This window comes from Myiozetetes cayanensis, unplaced genomic scaffold, assembly GCF_022539395.1.
Source record: "Myiozetetes cayanensis isolate MyiCay16 unplaced genomic scaffold, myiCay2020 scf1, whole genome shotgun sequence".
Taxonomy (NCBI): Eukaryota; Metazoa; Chordata; class Aves; order Passeriformes; family Tyrannidae; genus Myiozetetes; species Myiozetetes cayanensis.
Window position 1 is genome coordinate 132,896,944 of NW_026086604.1, and position 14,593 is coordinate 132,911,536.

General features: G+C 36.3%; 1 protein-coding gene across 2 annotated transcripts in view; it reads right to left on the minus strand.

Annotated features, from left to right (window-relative positions):
- The window catches only part of DNAJC1 (DnaJ heat shock protein family (Hsp40) member C1), a 102,663-nt gene that overhangs the window by 26,932 nt on the left and 61,138 nt on the right, over positions 1-14,593 (minus strand). For both annotated transcript variants that reach the window (XM_050325669.1, XM_050325678.1), the window contains exon 8: positions 10,041-10,207. In XM_050325669.1, the coding sequence (XP_050181626.1) occupies positions 10,041-10,207 (167 nt within the window). The remainder of the gene's footprint in view (positions 1-10,040; positions 10,208-14,593) is intronic.

Consider the following 14,593-nt stretch of genomic DNA (forward strand, 5'->3'; position numbering starts at 1 on the left):
ATTATAGAAAGTGCCACCACCAATATGATAAATGAGCCTCACTCTAATGTACCATTTCTCATACTGTGCCAACATTAAGAGTGCTCTTCTCTTTTGCAGGTTTGAGCAAGTAATATATTATTCAGTAGCATTTTTTAAGAATGGTTATGGACACAAGTACTAGTCATTTAAATGGAACTCAACTGCATGCTTGAGTGTGCTGAACTCAGAGTTTGAAGACTAGAAGTGATCCTTTCAAAACTACATCCTACCCGACAAAACCACTACAGAAAATGACTAATAACTAGATTGAGATTCTCTGAAAATTCTGAAGTGGCAAAATGCTTATGTCAGTAGTATTAAATCATTCCTTGCAAGGCAGGATTACGTATTATCTTTGCTGGGGAAAAAAAGGCGCCAAACACCTCTCACACTGTTCAGTTTATTTTAGTTGCTGGAGTTTACCCTATATTATAGTTTCTGGGCAATTTCTATAAATTTCATCAAACTACAGTCATGGCCTCAGGAAGAAAAGAAGAAGAAAGCAGCAGCACTAAGCACTGCGAAAGAAGGCAAGATGCTGAATCTAACCAGATTTTAATTGGTTTGTCTGGAAAACATGATACTGAAAAATCACTACTGATTTACAATTACAAATTAGAACTAGATTCGTTTGAAGCTAATTTCATTCTCCAACTTAAAGATAGCTAAAATCATATCAAGAAAAGTAAGTAACTATTTTGCAACAGTTTGCACTGCTCAAATTCATATTAAAAAGCCAAAAAGAGCAGCAGTGAATTGAACTACAGAAGTCAATGCTATGAACTGCAAATTCTTTCTGATCCCTGAGTTGTGGGTTCTGTGAAAATTCCATTTCAGGGATATTTAACATCCTTTCCTCTCATTTGCTGGCAAAATTCTGAGGATACATGGATTGTTGAACTGCTTTCTCTCCCTTCTCTTGAACGGGCAGGCAAGCGGGGCAAGGCCACAGTGATTAACCAGCTTTCACATCTTCCTCCAGCTCCTACCCTGTATGTGTAACTACTCCCTTCTGCTCCTCTCCTCTTCCTTTTGTAGTTGATACAGGAGTGACTTTGCTTTGGGAAGTGACAGGGAGGGAGCTCTACCTAGGAAAACCACCACCCCCTGACTCCAACTGGGCTAAATCAGAGCAGTCCCACTTGATGTTTTTCCACATCTCTCCCAGACTGAAAAGAAAACAAAACCAGTGCAATGAAGACCATTAATTAAAAAGCACTGCACAGTTGCTTCAAATTTCTGTAAAATGGATATGAACTTCAGGACAGAAGAGACACCACCAACAACAAGAATCAGATCTTCAAGGATTGACTGGCAAAGATCAACTTCCTGTTCCTCCTCACAGAAATAAGGTTTCTCTTATGTCAACTACCATGTTTTTTCTGTGATAAACAACTACCATGTCAATCTCAGAAATGCAACAAAACTTGAGCCCTGAGGTAAATTAACAAGTCCAACCTGAGTTATAAAAGTTAACATCACAGAAGCTATACAGCCCCAAGTTCGGACCCAGGCAGGTGCCTAAACTTAGGTTATAACATTGCCCAGTGTAGAAACAGAGCAGGATTTGAAAAGCCCTGTGTGTTTGTCCACACAGATTAACACTTCTCACAATTAACTTGAGCTCTTCAGTAGTTTTAATTGATAGACTCAAAACAACGAGGACGATGTTCTGAAAGCACACGTGTGAAACCAGTCAGACTGAATCATGGCAGCAAGTCACATCAATCACTTCTGGAACACAGATTCAGTTGGGAAACTACTGAGAGCTAGGATTTGACACCACAGCATCTACAGCAAGGTGTTAAAATAAGCATATTACTCTTCTTGTCTGTACAAGACAAGAACTTCTGCTACTATATTTAATTAGAAGGAAAGTTTAAAACTCAATCAAAATCAGGAAATATCAAGAAAGTGTCAACAGTATTGCCTTAATTCCATACATATGTATGGCTGATTTATGTTTTTAACTAGTGTATAAGTGTTTATATAACATATTGTTACTATCTTTAGGAAGTGTTCCTAGGGAAATATATATTTTGGCTCTTTGTTTCCTTTGCAATATAGATTGAATTTTGGTTGTGCTGTGAAACATATAATTTCCAACCCCCTTTTTTTCTAGCTGTCATATCAAATAATTTCTCTGTGTCGTTTAGATACTTTTTAATATTAATCTTAAAGGTTCACAGCATGACCTTCCTGCTTGGACAGACAGATTACACTACCTCTCCACCCAAAATAGTTCCAGCCAGCCTGAGCCTGGCACATTTGAAAGCAGGATATTATTGAATTATATATTCTAAAACCACACCATTACTTCCTATGAATAAAGAATAGAGAAAGAAATAAAGTTTCCTATGTTTTGTTAACTTAATCAACCTAATAGGTAAAAGAGAGACAGACAAAAGACATAAATTACACATACTTACATAGCAGTTGTTCAGTTAGTGCTTATATATATAGTTTTTATATATTCCTGACCTATTTCAGGCAAAATTCTCTAACTCTTGGTGCTATGCTTACTACTTTTAACATTTGTCCCAGTCATAAAAACTATTTTCTCTGAATACATTGCTAGGAGAAATTGATTTCTTCATTTGTATTTACAAACACAATTTGTTCTTTGGTGTGTATCCACCAGAACACTCAAAACAGCAACTTGATATGTTTCTTGAAGAATATATCATCACCATCATCCTATAACTTTACTCTTCCTTAAGAAAAGCTGAGGATTAAAAGCATTGCATGTTTAAAACTGCAGATGAAATCAGATTCCTGACCGTAGTGATTTGATATTCACAGCTCAAACGCAGACAAGCCTTACTCTAGATTTAAATATGTGGGTCATCCTCTCCAAGGAAAACTCCATAATTAAAAATAATATTTTTTTAGAATCACATTTATTCTCTCCTTAAAGCTACTCAAATTCAAAATAAAGTCCATAAAGGTTTAAATATTTGAGAAGCCTGAAAAGAAGGTTATTGTCTGCATTTAAGGAAAGATGATTCAAAGAGTACATAAATCTACTGTTTCTAAACAAAATAAAAAGTACACCAATTGGGTAGAAATATGCTAAATACACTAATTTCCTAGAAATAGTCTGCTCTGAATCAACAGTTTCTTAAAAAACCAAACAGATTAGCCATAAAACCAACAAAAAACATTGGCTGTTAGTTATGATGCATGAAAAATTAAAAAATCTTTCTAGTTTTCTTTTGTTCATTAGGCTGACTCGGTGCCTAGCAAAGAGAAAAAGAAGAGGAATAGAATCACTAATATGCAATTAAACAAAAATTTTAGAATAACCAGGGTGTCTGGCTAATGTTTTGTTATATCAAATCCTGTTTTCTACATCACAAACAGTATGCAACAAAAGGATGTCTTCTCCACACTCTCCCTTGGTGCCAGGGAAGGTCATGGAGCAGATCACCTTGAGTGCCATCACAGAGCATGTGCAGGAGAACCAGGGGATCAGAATCAGCCACCCTGAGTTTGTGAAAGGCAGGTCCTGTTTGACCAAACTGATCTCCTTTTGTGACAAAGTGACCTGCTTAGTGGATGAGGAAAAGGCTGTGGACATGTCTGCCTGGATTTTAGTACAGCCTTTGGCACTGTTTCCCACGGCATCTCCTGGAGAAGCTGGCTGCTCATGGCTTGGCTGGCCGTGCTCTTCACTGGCTAAAAGCTGTCTGGATGGCCAGGCCCAGAGTGCTGGTGAATGGAGTTACATCCAACTGGCACCATGTAGATGTGGCACTTAGAGACATGGTTTAGTGGTAAACATGGTGGTGCTGGGTTAATGGTTAGACTCAATGATCTTAAGAGTCTTCTCCAGCCTAAATGATTCTACCATTCAAACTGTTATCAATATATTACCACTAGCATTCTGTTGCACGGGGCAAAATGTATATATTGTTCCGTACAAGTTCACTGACCTCAGGTAGCAGCCCAAGTGTATTATACAGGTAGACTTAAACAGTTATTTTAGAAGTATGTGTATAGTTTTCATTAACAGTAATAATTCTGATGTAAATATGCCAGCTGTAGGAGTTGACTATGGGACATAAACTGTAGGTTTCACTTAACATGTAAACCCCAATATTCTACTCGGGCTGAGTCGCTGAGTCTGCAATATTTGCAGTGACACAAAGTCTAATAAACCACAAGAAAGCCTGGACTCTTCTGACTTAACACTTTCAGTAACACTCTAATGCAGATATTTTTTTTTTTTTAATGAAGCATCTTTTCCGTGACACTACATTTTTAAGAGTTTGGTAATAGAACACCTTGAGATTTTCACCTCAGGGTTACTAAATTCAATATTGCCCAGATCAATAGTGACTCAAAGTCATCACCATTTGATGAGAATTTGGAGCTCAGGTTAAAATGTATTATGAGCTTAGACTAGCTCCTAGTGAATAGCTTCATAACTGACACTAACAGGTATGGTTGCTGGCAGTCTCAATATAGAGCCTTAAATTCAATGGGCACATAGAGTGATTTACTTTCTGGACCTACAGCAATCCCTCTGAGTCAGGGTTGAGGCACACTAGCAGGACACCATGGGGAATCTCAGACTGACAATTGCTTACTTGTACCTGTCCTAAGAATAAAAAAGCATTAGAATACAGACAGATTTTTCAAATACCAGATTTGTGTCATTGCTTAGGAAGAGGAAATAAGTTATTTCAAAGCTAGATGACCTCAGGCAGCACACTAAAACAGAATAAACTTTCCCCTCACAGACCAATTTATTAAAACATCTGGTTTACACAGCACCTTAATCCTGCTAAGATACAAACTGCTTGCTTAAGAAATTAACATTTTCTAAAAGCCTGGAAACTGCATTCAGGTAATCCATCATATGACGTCTGATTAGAACAAGCACCACATTATTTGCTACTAAGGAAAAAGCATACTCAGATTTCAAAGCAGCACAGATGTGGGAAGATTCGAGGCAGAAGAGAGCAGGTGGCAGGCTAGCTGGCAATTACGAAATGCGCAAGATTATAAAATTACTAAGATTTGTCAAATATATACATTTTAAAATAACAAAAATAATCTAGCATTTGTTTGGCATTTTGCCTTTTAACGTTATTGAGATCTCTTTTGTACATTTAAAGTTATTTTATATCGTTGTTCCACAGCAAGCTTTCAAATAAACCCTTCAGGATTAAAAAGCTCACTCAGTTATCAATATCCTACCTCTGAAACAGTGCTTTGATGGCCCATGCTGAGAAAAATAAAAACACAAACTGCATTTTGACCAGAAAAGAGTTCCATTTTAAGCAGATGATCAGAGTCTACAGTTCAGTGGTTAAGAAGAAAATGTTAACTACCATGTTTCCAGCACCTACCAATAAACTGTGTGAAAACAATGCTTATGTATACTTTTGTTTCACAGTATTTTTCATAATCCTAATTTAAAGGTAAAAAGTATAGCAGATGCAGAAGATGTATGTTATCTAAGCTTCCCAAACACTGTGCATAAAAATAGTTTTTACTACTCCTGCTTTAGTAAAATCAAGCCAGGTGCTCCTGCAATATCAAAAACACACAAATGCCCAGAAGTGCAGCAGGATAACATGAAAAACAAAAATAATGAGAAACATCATTTTCTATCCATACATCTGGTCCAGCTGGAAGGGATCAGGCACTGTCTTTTCTCCACCTTTATCTCCCCTTTACAGACCAAGCAAATATGAAAAGGTCAAAAGTATTCACTCCTCATTGAGAAAGAACTTGGAACTCAACCTTCAGAGATGAGTGAGTCAAATAACGATATGGAAAGAAGAGGTGATTCCAGTGGACAAGATGAGGAATCCATAAACCAAAAGGAATTATAATCCTGGTCCCACTAAAGACGACAATTAATCTCCCACTGATTTCTCAAGGGCCAAAATATTCATGAAAGAACAATATTATTCACATAAACAATGAACTCTCATGAAAACAACATGTGTTACAGATCATATAAAATCAAATCAGAATAAAAAAATGAGAGAAACCCCACTGAGAAATGATCCAATAAAATGACTCCAAAAACTGTGAATACATATATTCTTGCATGAATATTTGCAGAAATGACAGAAAAAGATTAGATCTAACAAAGTACGCCCTTTAATAAGTTGCTTTTCTTTCTTCAAGCTCCACATAACAGATTGCTCAACAGGAAAGCAAAGAGTTAAATGATTACTAAATAATGCAATAGTGGCTTAACAACATATTCAGACCACAAAATAATACACCCTGAAGGAAGTCCATTCCCTCCAAATTTCTCTTAATTCCTAACAAGCACACACAGAACATGTTCTCCAGACACTTTTAATGACAGATTAAAAAAATAAATCAGAAACTCAAGCTAAGTAAATTAAGCTATTTATCTCAACAACCTGAAAAAAGATCTTGCAGATCTTCCCCCTTTCACAAACAGAGTACAAACATTCAGTTACAAAACAAAAATAATTTTAGAAATAAACTTTTTCATTACTTGCTTTGAAGGGTTTTGTTGTATCAGCGCGAGGAGGAGCTTTTAGTAATTCCTCTGAGGTTCACAGTCATATGCAGTTTGCATTAATAGTATAAACAGCTCTATATGAATATGCAATTTAGTCTCAGGTAAGTATATGATTCTCAAGAATCCCACTACTTCATTTCCATGCTCTCAAGTACAATGGAGTCACCTTGCACTATTTCCAACAGATCGAATTTAAGAACAGGATAGAAGGAAATGTTTCATAAAAGGTCTGGGCAACATGCTGTAGTTATGCACCTCCCCCTACATGTGTTCCCAAATCGGAACTGAAGCATCCTGGCTGCAAACCAAATTCAGTATTTCTTTCCCTCTGAATTTACGAAAGGCACTAAGTCCCAATAAATTATTACCATTTTACCTAGAACAAAACTGGAATGGACTGGAAAAACAATGTATCCCCAGTTATTCCCCAACAGCTTCCCTTTTCTAGTCTAAAACTCCATCTATTTAGCCTTTCCTCCTAAATACGGTTTTCTAAATTTATTTTTATTACTGACCTAGTCTTTCTGTTAACTATTCTTTTTTTTTAAAAACGCAAGGATCAAAATTATATAAAAATTCCTAAAGGTGGATGGATCACTGCTACAGAAATGGAGAAAAATTTACCTCTTAGTTCTGCAATACTGATATTATTTGAGTATTTTCCAATAGGTCACTTTCTTTAAATATTCAGTTCTAAGTAGAGGGTAAAAAAATGGAAAGACAAGCTCCTTATGAACATAAACTCGGTGTGTTCTCAAACTCTGACAGAAGAATAACTTCACTATGATATAAGCACATTTTCAGCCAGCCCTGTAACCTTATGAAAAATATGGAAAACATTCCTCTTTCTCCTTCCCTTGGTGGATCATTTTACGATATCTAAGAAGGAAGGCATCTTCTCTATAGCCTGTTCCTTATCTACTTCAATACATAAATCCTATGGAAACAGTAATCAAAAACAATAAAATCACAGAGACTGACTTCAACCTAACAACTGAACATAATCTGAACTTTTTATCAAACTGGGCACTCTGCAGGGTACAGCACTTCAAAAACACTAGTCCATGGATTACAGGCACCTCTAAAGTACAAATGTCAGCAGTGCAAAGCAGCTGATGAACAATATTAAATTAATTGCAATTATCTACACTTGGGATATCTACAGCAGGGACTGCAACTCCGTTTCTTATTCCTGGAAGGATGACAAAGCAACATACTACTTTACCAAGCCCCACAAGGATAACTGCTCTCAAGGTTGGTTGGCTGTACACAGTCCACAGCCCTGAGCTTTCATGCAACAAGAGAAAACAAACAAACAAACAAAAGCTAACACACTTCCTTATAAGTGAAGAATGAGAACCCTGAGAAAAATTCTGATGGTAAACTGATTTATGAAAGAGTAACTTTTCTCCAAGACAAGCAGAACTGAGAGGTGAATGTTACACACCACTTGATTTCACATCCATGCAAGAGGCAGAAGAGGGAAGCTGACATAGTTCACATCTCTGATGTAAAGTGAAGGAAAATAAATATTTTTGAAACGGAAAAGGTGTTGAATGACAGTTCAGAACAATTCAGTTGTGGTACAACCATTTTCCTGGTGAGCTTATTATAAATCATATGACACAGACTCATATTACATAGAAATGGCTCCTACAGGCTACTAGAGCCAGTAATGTATATTCTCCATCTCTTTGAACAGTTTATGAATCTGTTTCTCTCCACCACTGTATTACATGTCAATGTTGCATCGTGATAACATATTATCTGTCAAGGAAAGGAAGCACACTTCATCACAGCTAGTTCAGGTCAAGCACCTTACCCTGACAGCATACCTACAAACTGCCTGCTTGTCCCTAATACGTTAATCCCTTTTGTAACAGCATGTAATTAAAAAATTACACTCATTAATCAAAGCAATGAGATGCAATACTGAACTTCCAGCTGTAAGTGTAGAAAACCAAGTTAGTTTTGTTGAGGATATCTGAAAGGATGTACCTACAACTTGTTCTCTTAGCAGTGTCTGTGAAGACACAACTTCAATACACTCTGTGTGGGAGGTACAGATCTATAGAAGGAATAGGCACAGTCTCATTAAATTTCTTCATTTGCATGGAAATCCAAATACAGACTTAATTTCCATCAGAGGGGAAGGTGAATTTGGGGATCCAGATAGGCAAGCATGCAACCAACCTAAGCTACTGTAAACAAACAAACAAACATCTTTTCTCCTTAAAATATTTGCCCGCACAGCCTGGCAAACAAAACTGCTCACAGAGATACAACTAACAGGAATCCAATCCACAGGCACTTCTTGAATTAAGGTAAACAAAGACTGTACATATGCTCTTAGCTCCCAGACAACTCATCTGCAGAATTAAAGACCTTTACTTTCTCTAAGCATGTGAAAATATGACCTAGTGTTAAGGATTCCGTGTGTCAATCCCTTACACAGAAGTCAAATGTTAAGCACATTTGCTGAATTGATTTGATACAGAAATATAAAAAAACCAATGCAGATGTACTAAATCATATAGAACCAAAAAAGTACAGGAGAAAAGTGACAACTGGGAAGTCAGGAGACTTAGGAATTCAATAGTAGTAGATGATTAAACAGGTTAGGCAAAATTCAAATTACTTTAGGAAAAAATTCAGGTCTGGCTAAAAATGGGAGAGAGTATTTTTCACAGGCTTGAAAACAAGTGAGTAAGCAAATCTGCAGCTGAGAGGAATCAAACAAATGACAGCAGCAACTTCTTTCACTATTATGACACTGAAGCCAATGTGATGCCCAATCTCCACTCCAAACAAATCCTTCTCATCTGTCTTCCAAGAAAGGCAGGTTTTCAAGTCAGGAGACCAATTTAAAGCATTTTTTCTGTCATCTGTGCATCTCAGTTCTAAGATGAAAACTAAACATTTTCAAAGCAGGATGATTTAATAAAATTTACCAGAACACAAATTTACTAACTGCCACTAAGAAACCTGTCTCTCCAAGTAGAAAGAATCTTAACAAAGGCCTAAATCAATTTGTTAGGACTTTTCCAGATGAAATGCACAAAATACATAAGCAGTTCCATAATCAAAAGATTAAGAAATATATATTAAGAAAGCTTCTTTTTCCTTTGCCTTTTTTTAATAGAGAAGAATCTATTCTTGCAAGCAATGTTATTAACTGCAATTAAGAGAAAGAATCAAGCCTCATATAACTTGACAGCATTATATTCTACTAATTTCTAGTGAACAACAACAGTCATAGAGAGCATTCACACAGTTTAGTAAACGACATCCTACTACAACATCTCCAGTATTGTTACACAAATTACACTGAACATTAATAGAATTTTTTCTGTTATGTCTCTGCCAGACATGTACTACTTCTCTAGACTTCAGTGGTATATGAATACTGTGATAGTATACACACAATATTTCATTTTCCTAAGAGGCAAGCAAATGAATCAACATTTAAAATATAAAACAACATGAAAAACTTTGAACTTACCTTCTTTTTTTGTGTCCTGTTCCTGCCTCCCAGCCAATCATCCATCTGTTCCTCAATCTCTTCAATTGAAGCTCCATGATCATATGATGGTATATACGTATTTGATTCCAGAGCCATGTACACAGGGAATTCTAATTTTGGTTTCTTGACTTTAGGTTTCTTCTCCTCTACACAAAAGTAAAAAAAGAAGAAAAAGTAATGCTACTAGTATTGCAGAGATGTGCAATTCAGAAGCAGGCTTAGCTTCTCAACTCTTAATCCTACATTAAAATTTCCACTGAGGAAAGGGCTTCAATTTCTTTGTTAAAAAGAGAAGCAGAGTTTTGCATAATAATTTTATTTTTATTAGAAGTAAAGAGCGATGCACCCACTTAGCCCCTCTTCTGCCTGAACTATGCCTTTAAGGGCCAGATGAGCTCCTCAAAATCAGTTAGCTCTTGTTACTGCTGCACCACCTGGTAATGAAAATTAGTACAGGCAAAAGCACAGGAGCTGTTAAAGATTTCAGAAGTTCAGCTAGCTTCAGAGGCAATGGCAAAGCTAGAAATGTGATGTTTAGATCATATTTGTATTATTTTATGGTCAGCTACGTTGACTACAAACTTTTAAGCCAATGGATTGCATCTCTATTCTCATATTTCTGCAACTACAAACAGCTCTGTTCTAGCACTTAGACATTTAGGGAGTTGGACTTCATTTCTCACACTGGTCACTGTTCTCTGCTCTCTCTGTCCTTCAAATCATAAATGGGAGTAGCAAACTTAAAGGATAGATAGGAAGGAGGGACAACATAACCTAAACCTCAGCAAATAAAATTATCTCAGAAGAAAGATTTAAGATGGAAAACTGACAGAGCTGTTGGAAAGACAAGAAGATGAGGGGTAGGAAGAGAACCCTGAACACTCAAGTGTGCCCAGTGTGACTCTTCGTTTTTTTCCTCGTGTTTTAAAAATATGCTGTATTCACAATAACTAGATGCTTCTAAACTGAAAGAACTTATCTAATACCTCACTGCAACCAAGAGAGAAATTCTACTCTGACTCCATCGTTCCACTCTCTACTGCATGTTTTTATGCTCTCTGTCTTCTACTGTGCTTCGACAGTCATTCAATCACTTAGCAAACTAACTCAATTCCCTAAGCTAGTAGAAAATTACTCTTTACACACAAACAAAAACATCCAAGTCATTGAAAGGTGGTGGGCAAGGAAAAGAAGAGCCATACTTGCCAGCAGCTGAGGGCTGTAAGATCAGCTTATCTGCCTTTCCAACCATGCCCTAATACTTCAGAGGAGAAATGTCTGTTTTTCATGGAAACCTTCTTTTAAAAATCCTGAAGAGGATTTTTCCTATTCCCTACAGGCTCTGATACAGCATTTCTTTTCCTAACTGTATATGTGCAGAAATAGCACAACGAAAAAAACTCCACAGATTTAACAAACTCCTAGGAACTATTTAAGAAAACAATAGAGGGAGAGAGAACAATTTCATGGCACCTTTTAAAAGTCCAAAAAGAACTGGAAATTTATACAGATCTTGCAAGTTAACAGCATGACTGATTAAACTTTTCATTGTACAGTGTTCAGAGACCTGTTTTTGTGAAAAATCTTTAACTTTGCTTGTCAAATTGCTCTCAATAAATGAAATACTAAGTAAAAACTTGTGTTGGAATTTTTTAGCATCCCTCTACAGGTATGCACAGTAAATACAATGAAATGACAGATGCTCCCTAAAAAACAAAACTAAGTGAAAACCCAGAAGTATTAACACCAGCATTTTTTTCATTGTGCAGATGTTATTAAAGACAACATTGGTGCAAAAATTTTTTTGCCTATTTCAAAAGGTAATTTTTATAATAAAATCACATATATTTAATATTATCTCATTTTACTCTAAAAATGCCATGTGTAACGGCTTCTAGAGTCAGAGTTAAGATCTGCATGGATAAGTAACAATGGCTTCACCAGCTATTTACCCCAAACACATTTACTGGCAAAAATATTCTAGCACATTAACTTAAATGACAATTTTCATTACTGTATTTCAATCCCTCAAAATAATCAAACCCACCGTGTGTTCACTTGGAATTACTTAACAGTGGAGACAGCTGGCTTTTCCTGTATCTTGCACCCCATTGCCTACTGTTTATTAATTTTCCCTCTCAAAATATGCAAACAGTGAAAACCTGAATGCTTCTAACCAACATTTAAAAATGAAGAGTGGAGCCTGCCAATAGGTCATCTAGGTTCTTTCTGCAGTTTTAGAAAAAATTCTGTGACAGTATTTCCAGAAGACACTGCACCTCTCTTTAAAATGAGGTATCAAAGACAGTATCTAGGCTTTCTTCGGACAGTTAAGTGACAGAGGAAGACCTAACATAGATAAGACACCCTGCTGTTTGCTGACTATCAAAGGAACACAAAATCCCACCTAGAGAAGATGGCTGTGCAACCTCAAACAAGCACTCAACCAGAATTAAAAAAACCTTATCTCTACTGTCTCCCATGCATATACAAAAAGATGAAGGAGTTCAGCGTATCCCTTAAATACCACAATGGCTGTCATATTGAATAAAAAAAAAAAAAAAAAAAAGAATTGAAGTCACAGCACCTTTGACATAGGGCTCCCAATAACCCATTGAGAACAGTTTCACCTCAGAATTTTCAAAGCCACTTTTTAAAACGGGATTGCATATAAAAATGGTTTAATGGTAACATCATGAAGGATTTTAGACAGAGGAAGTTCAGAAGTTATGTTCAGAGATATGATGTCTCAAGGCAGCCAAGTACTGTTGCTCTTTCAGATGAAGATGGAGAAAGCAAAACCTCACTGAAACTATTTCACCCAAACAACAGAAGTCCACAGGAAATACCTAGGAAGAAAACCTCCCTCTTTCATGTTATCTTTTCATTATCAGCAATTCATGGCAGCCCAAAAGACACTTCCAATCTGACCTGGTGCTTCCCCTTGAAGAGAATACGGATCAGGTTTTCCAAATAGTAGATAACGCATAGACAGCTGAATCCTGTATCTGCTAAGGCTTGACAGCCAGCCAGGAAGCTGGTTCAGCTGCCACCACCACAACCTAAAGTAAGGATGTGGTTGATTGTGCTGACAGTAGTGACAACTGGAGCTGTGATTCAGTTTGAAATTCAAGTGTTCCCTTAATACTTAGTGTTGTCTTCTAACGGTGTTGGGTTTAGCCCATCCACTATAACAGAACAGGTTTTTAAAATGCATTTTTCCTCCACCAGTCTCAAATATTGTTCTAATACTGTTACACATAAAACTAAGTCAAATGCAGGAAAAACATTCAGAAATAGATCCCTCTCAGTTTTATTTATGACTGTCTGCTGGAGACCCAATGGGCACCAATACCCAGCAACTCTTAACTATGACCAGAGTTACTGGTGCTCATACAACTAAATGCAGGGGAGACAAAACAATCTTGGTAAAAACAGAGCCTGACTTCAAGCTCAATAGGGTGAGAATGATGAATAGCTTACTCTCATTACTATTTTCTGAGAACATAATTTACTTTAATTGACAAATTACAGTGTAGTAACTTTGCTAGTTTATTAAATAAAATAAAAAAACAAGGCAACAGCAGAAAGTAAATGGAATCTGAGATCATAAGCACAATGGAAATTTTTTTATATCTACCAATCCAATGTGAAATGATTCCTGACTTTACAGAGTTCTAGTCCTTCTGTAGCAGATGAAATTTTATCATTTGCTGATTTCATACTGCAAGGATACTAATTTTCTATGAGTATTTTCCACCTTCAGAACTATCAAGTTCTTTGCTAGAAGAATAAATTTGACTGTGTATTTAACAACTTAAGAGTTAAAAAAAGAGGTATGGAGCTATGTCCCCTATGTTTGAACAGTACATAAACACACACATCACTGGGATGTCCAGAACTTAACAGACAACACACAGCTAACTCTCATAAAGTATATAATTTTATGTTTCTAAAGACCTCCAATACTATTTCTGTACTGGCTATACATTTTCCTAGTTTATGGTGCCACGATCTGGGTTTTGAAGTCTGATGAATTACTTGCACATGATCAGATACTCTGACCTTCCTTGTTACTTCTTCCACTCTGTTACTACATTAATTTTATCAGTGGCAGAATTAATAGTATCTGGCTAATGATTTTTTGCTTTAAGATATATCAGCTGTCAGATAAGGAACCAGCTAGCCTTTTTGGATCAAATAACCATGTACTAAAACAGCGGTGCTTTTTCCATAACAAGTATCAGAGGTCCTGTATTTTAAAGTTTAAAGAAAAATATATACTGATTTTACATGTTAGTTGAGGTAAATAAAAAGAATTCAGAGAATTTTTCACAGAAAGCAAAAACTGCTTCATATAGAAAGAAATTAACCAAAAACAAGTTCTGAACTTCTGCAAAGAAAATATGACACATCAAGTTGTAGCTCCCTCTCTCTTCAAGGCTTCTAAGCTTTAAGTATGCACAAGAATTCACAGAAAATACAGTCAAAAAAGACAGTGATGTCTTGAAAAAAAATCAAATGGACAGGCT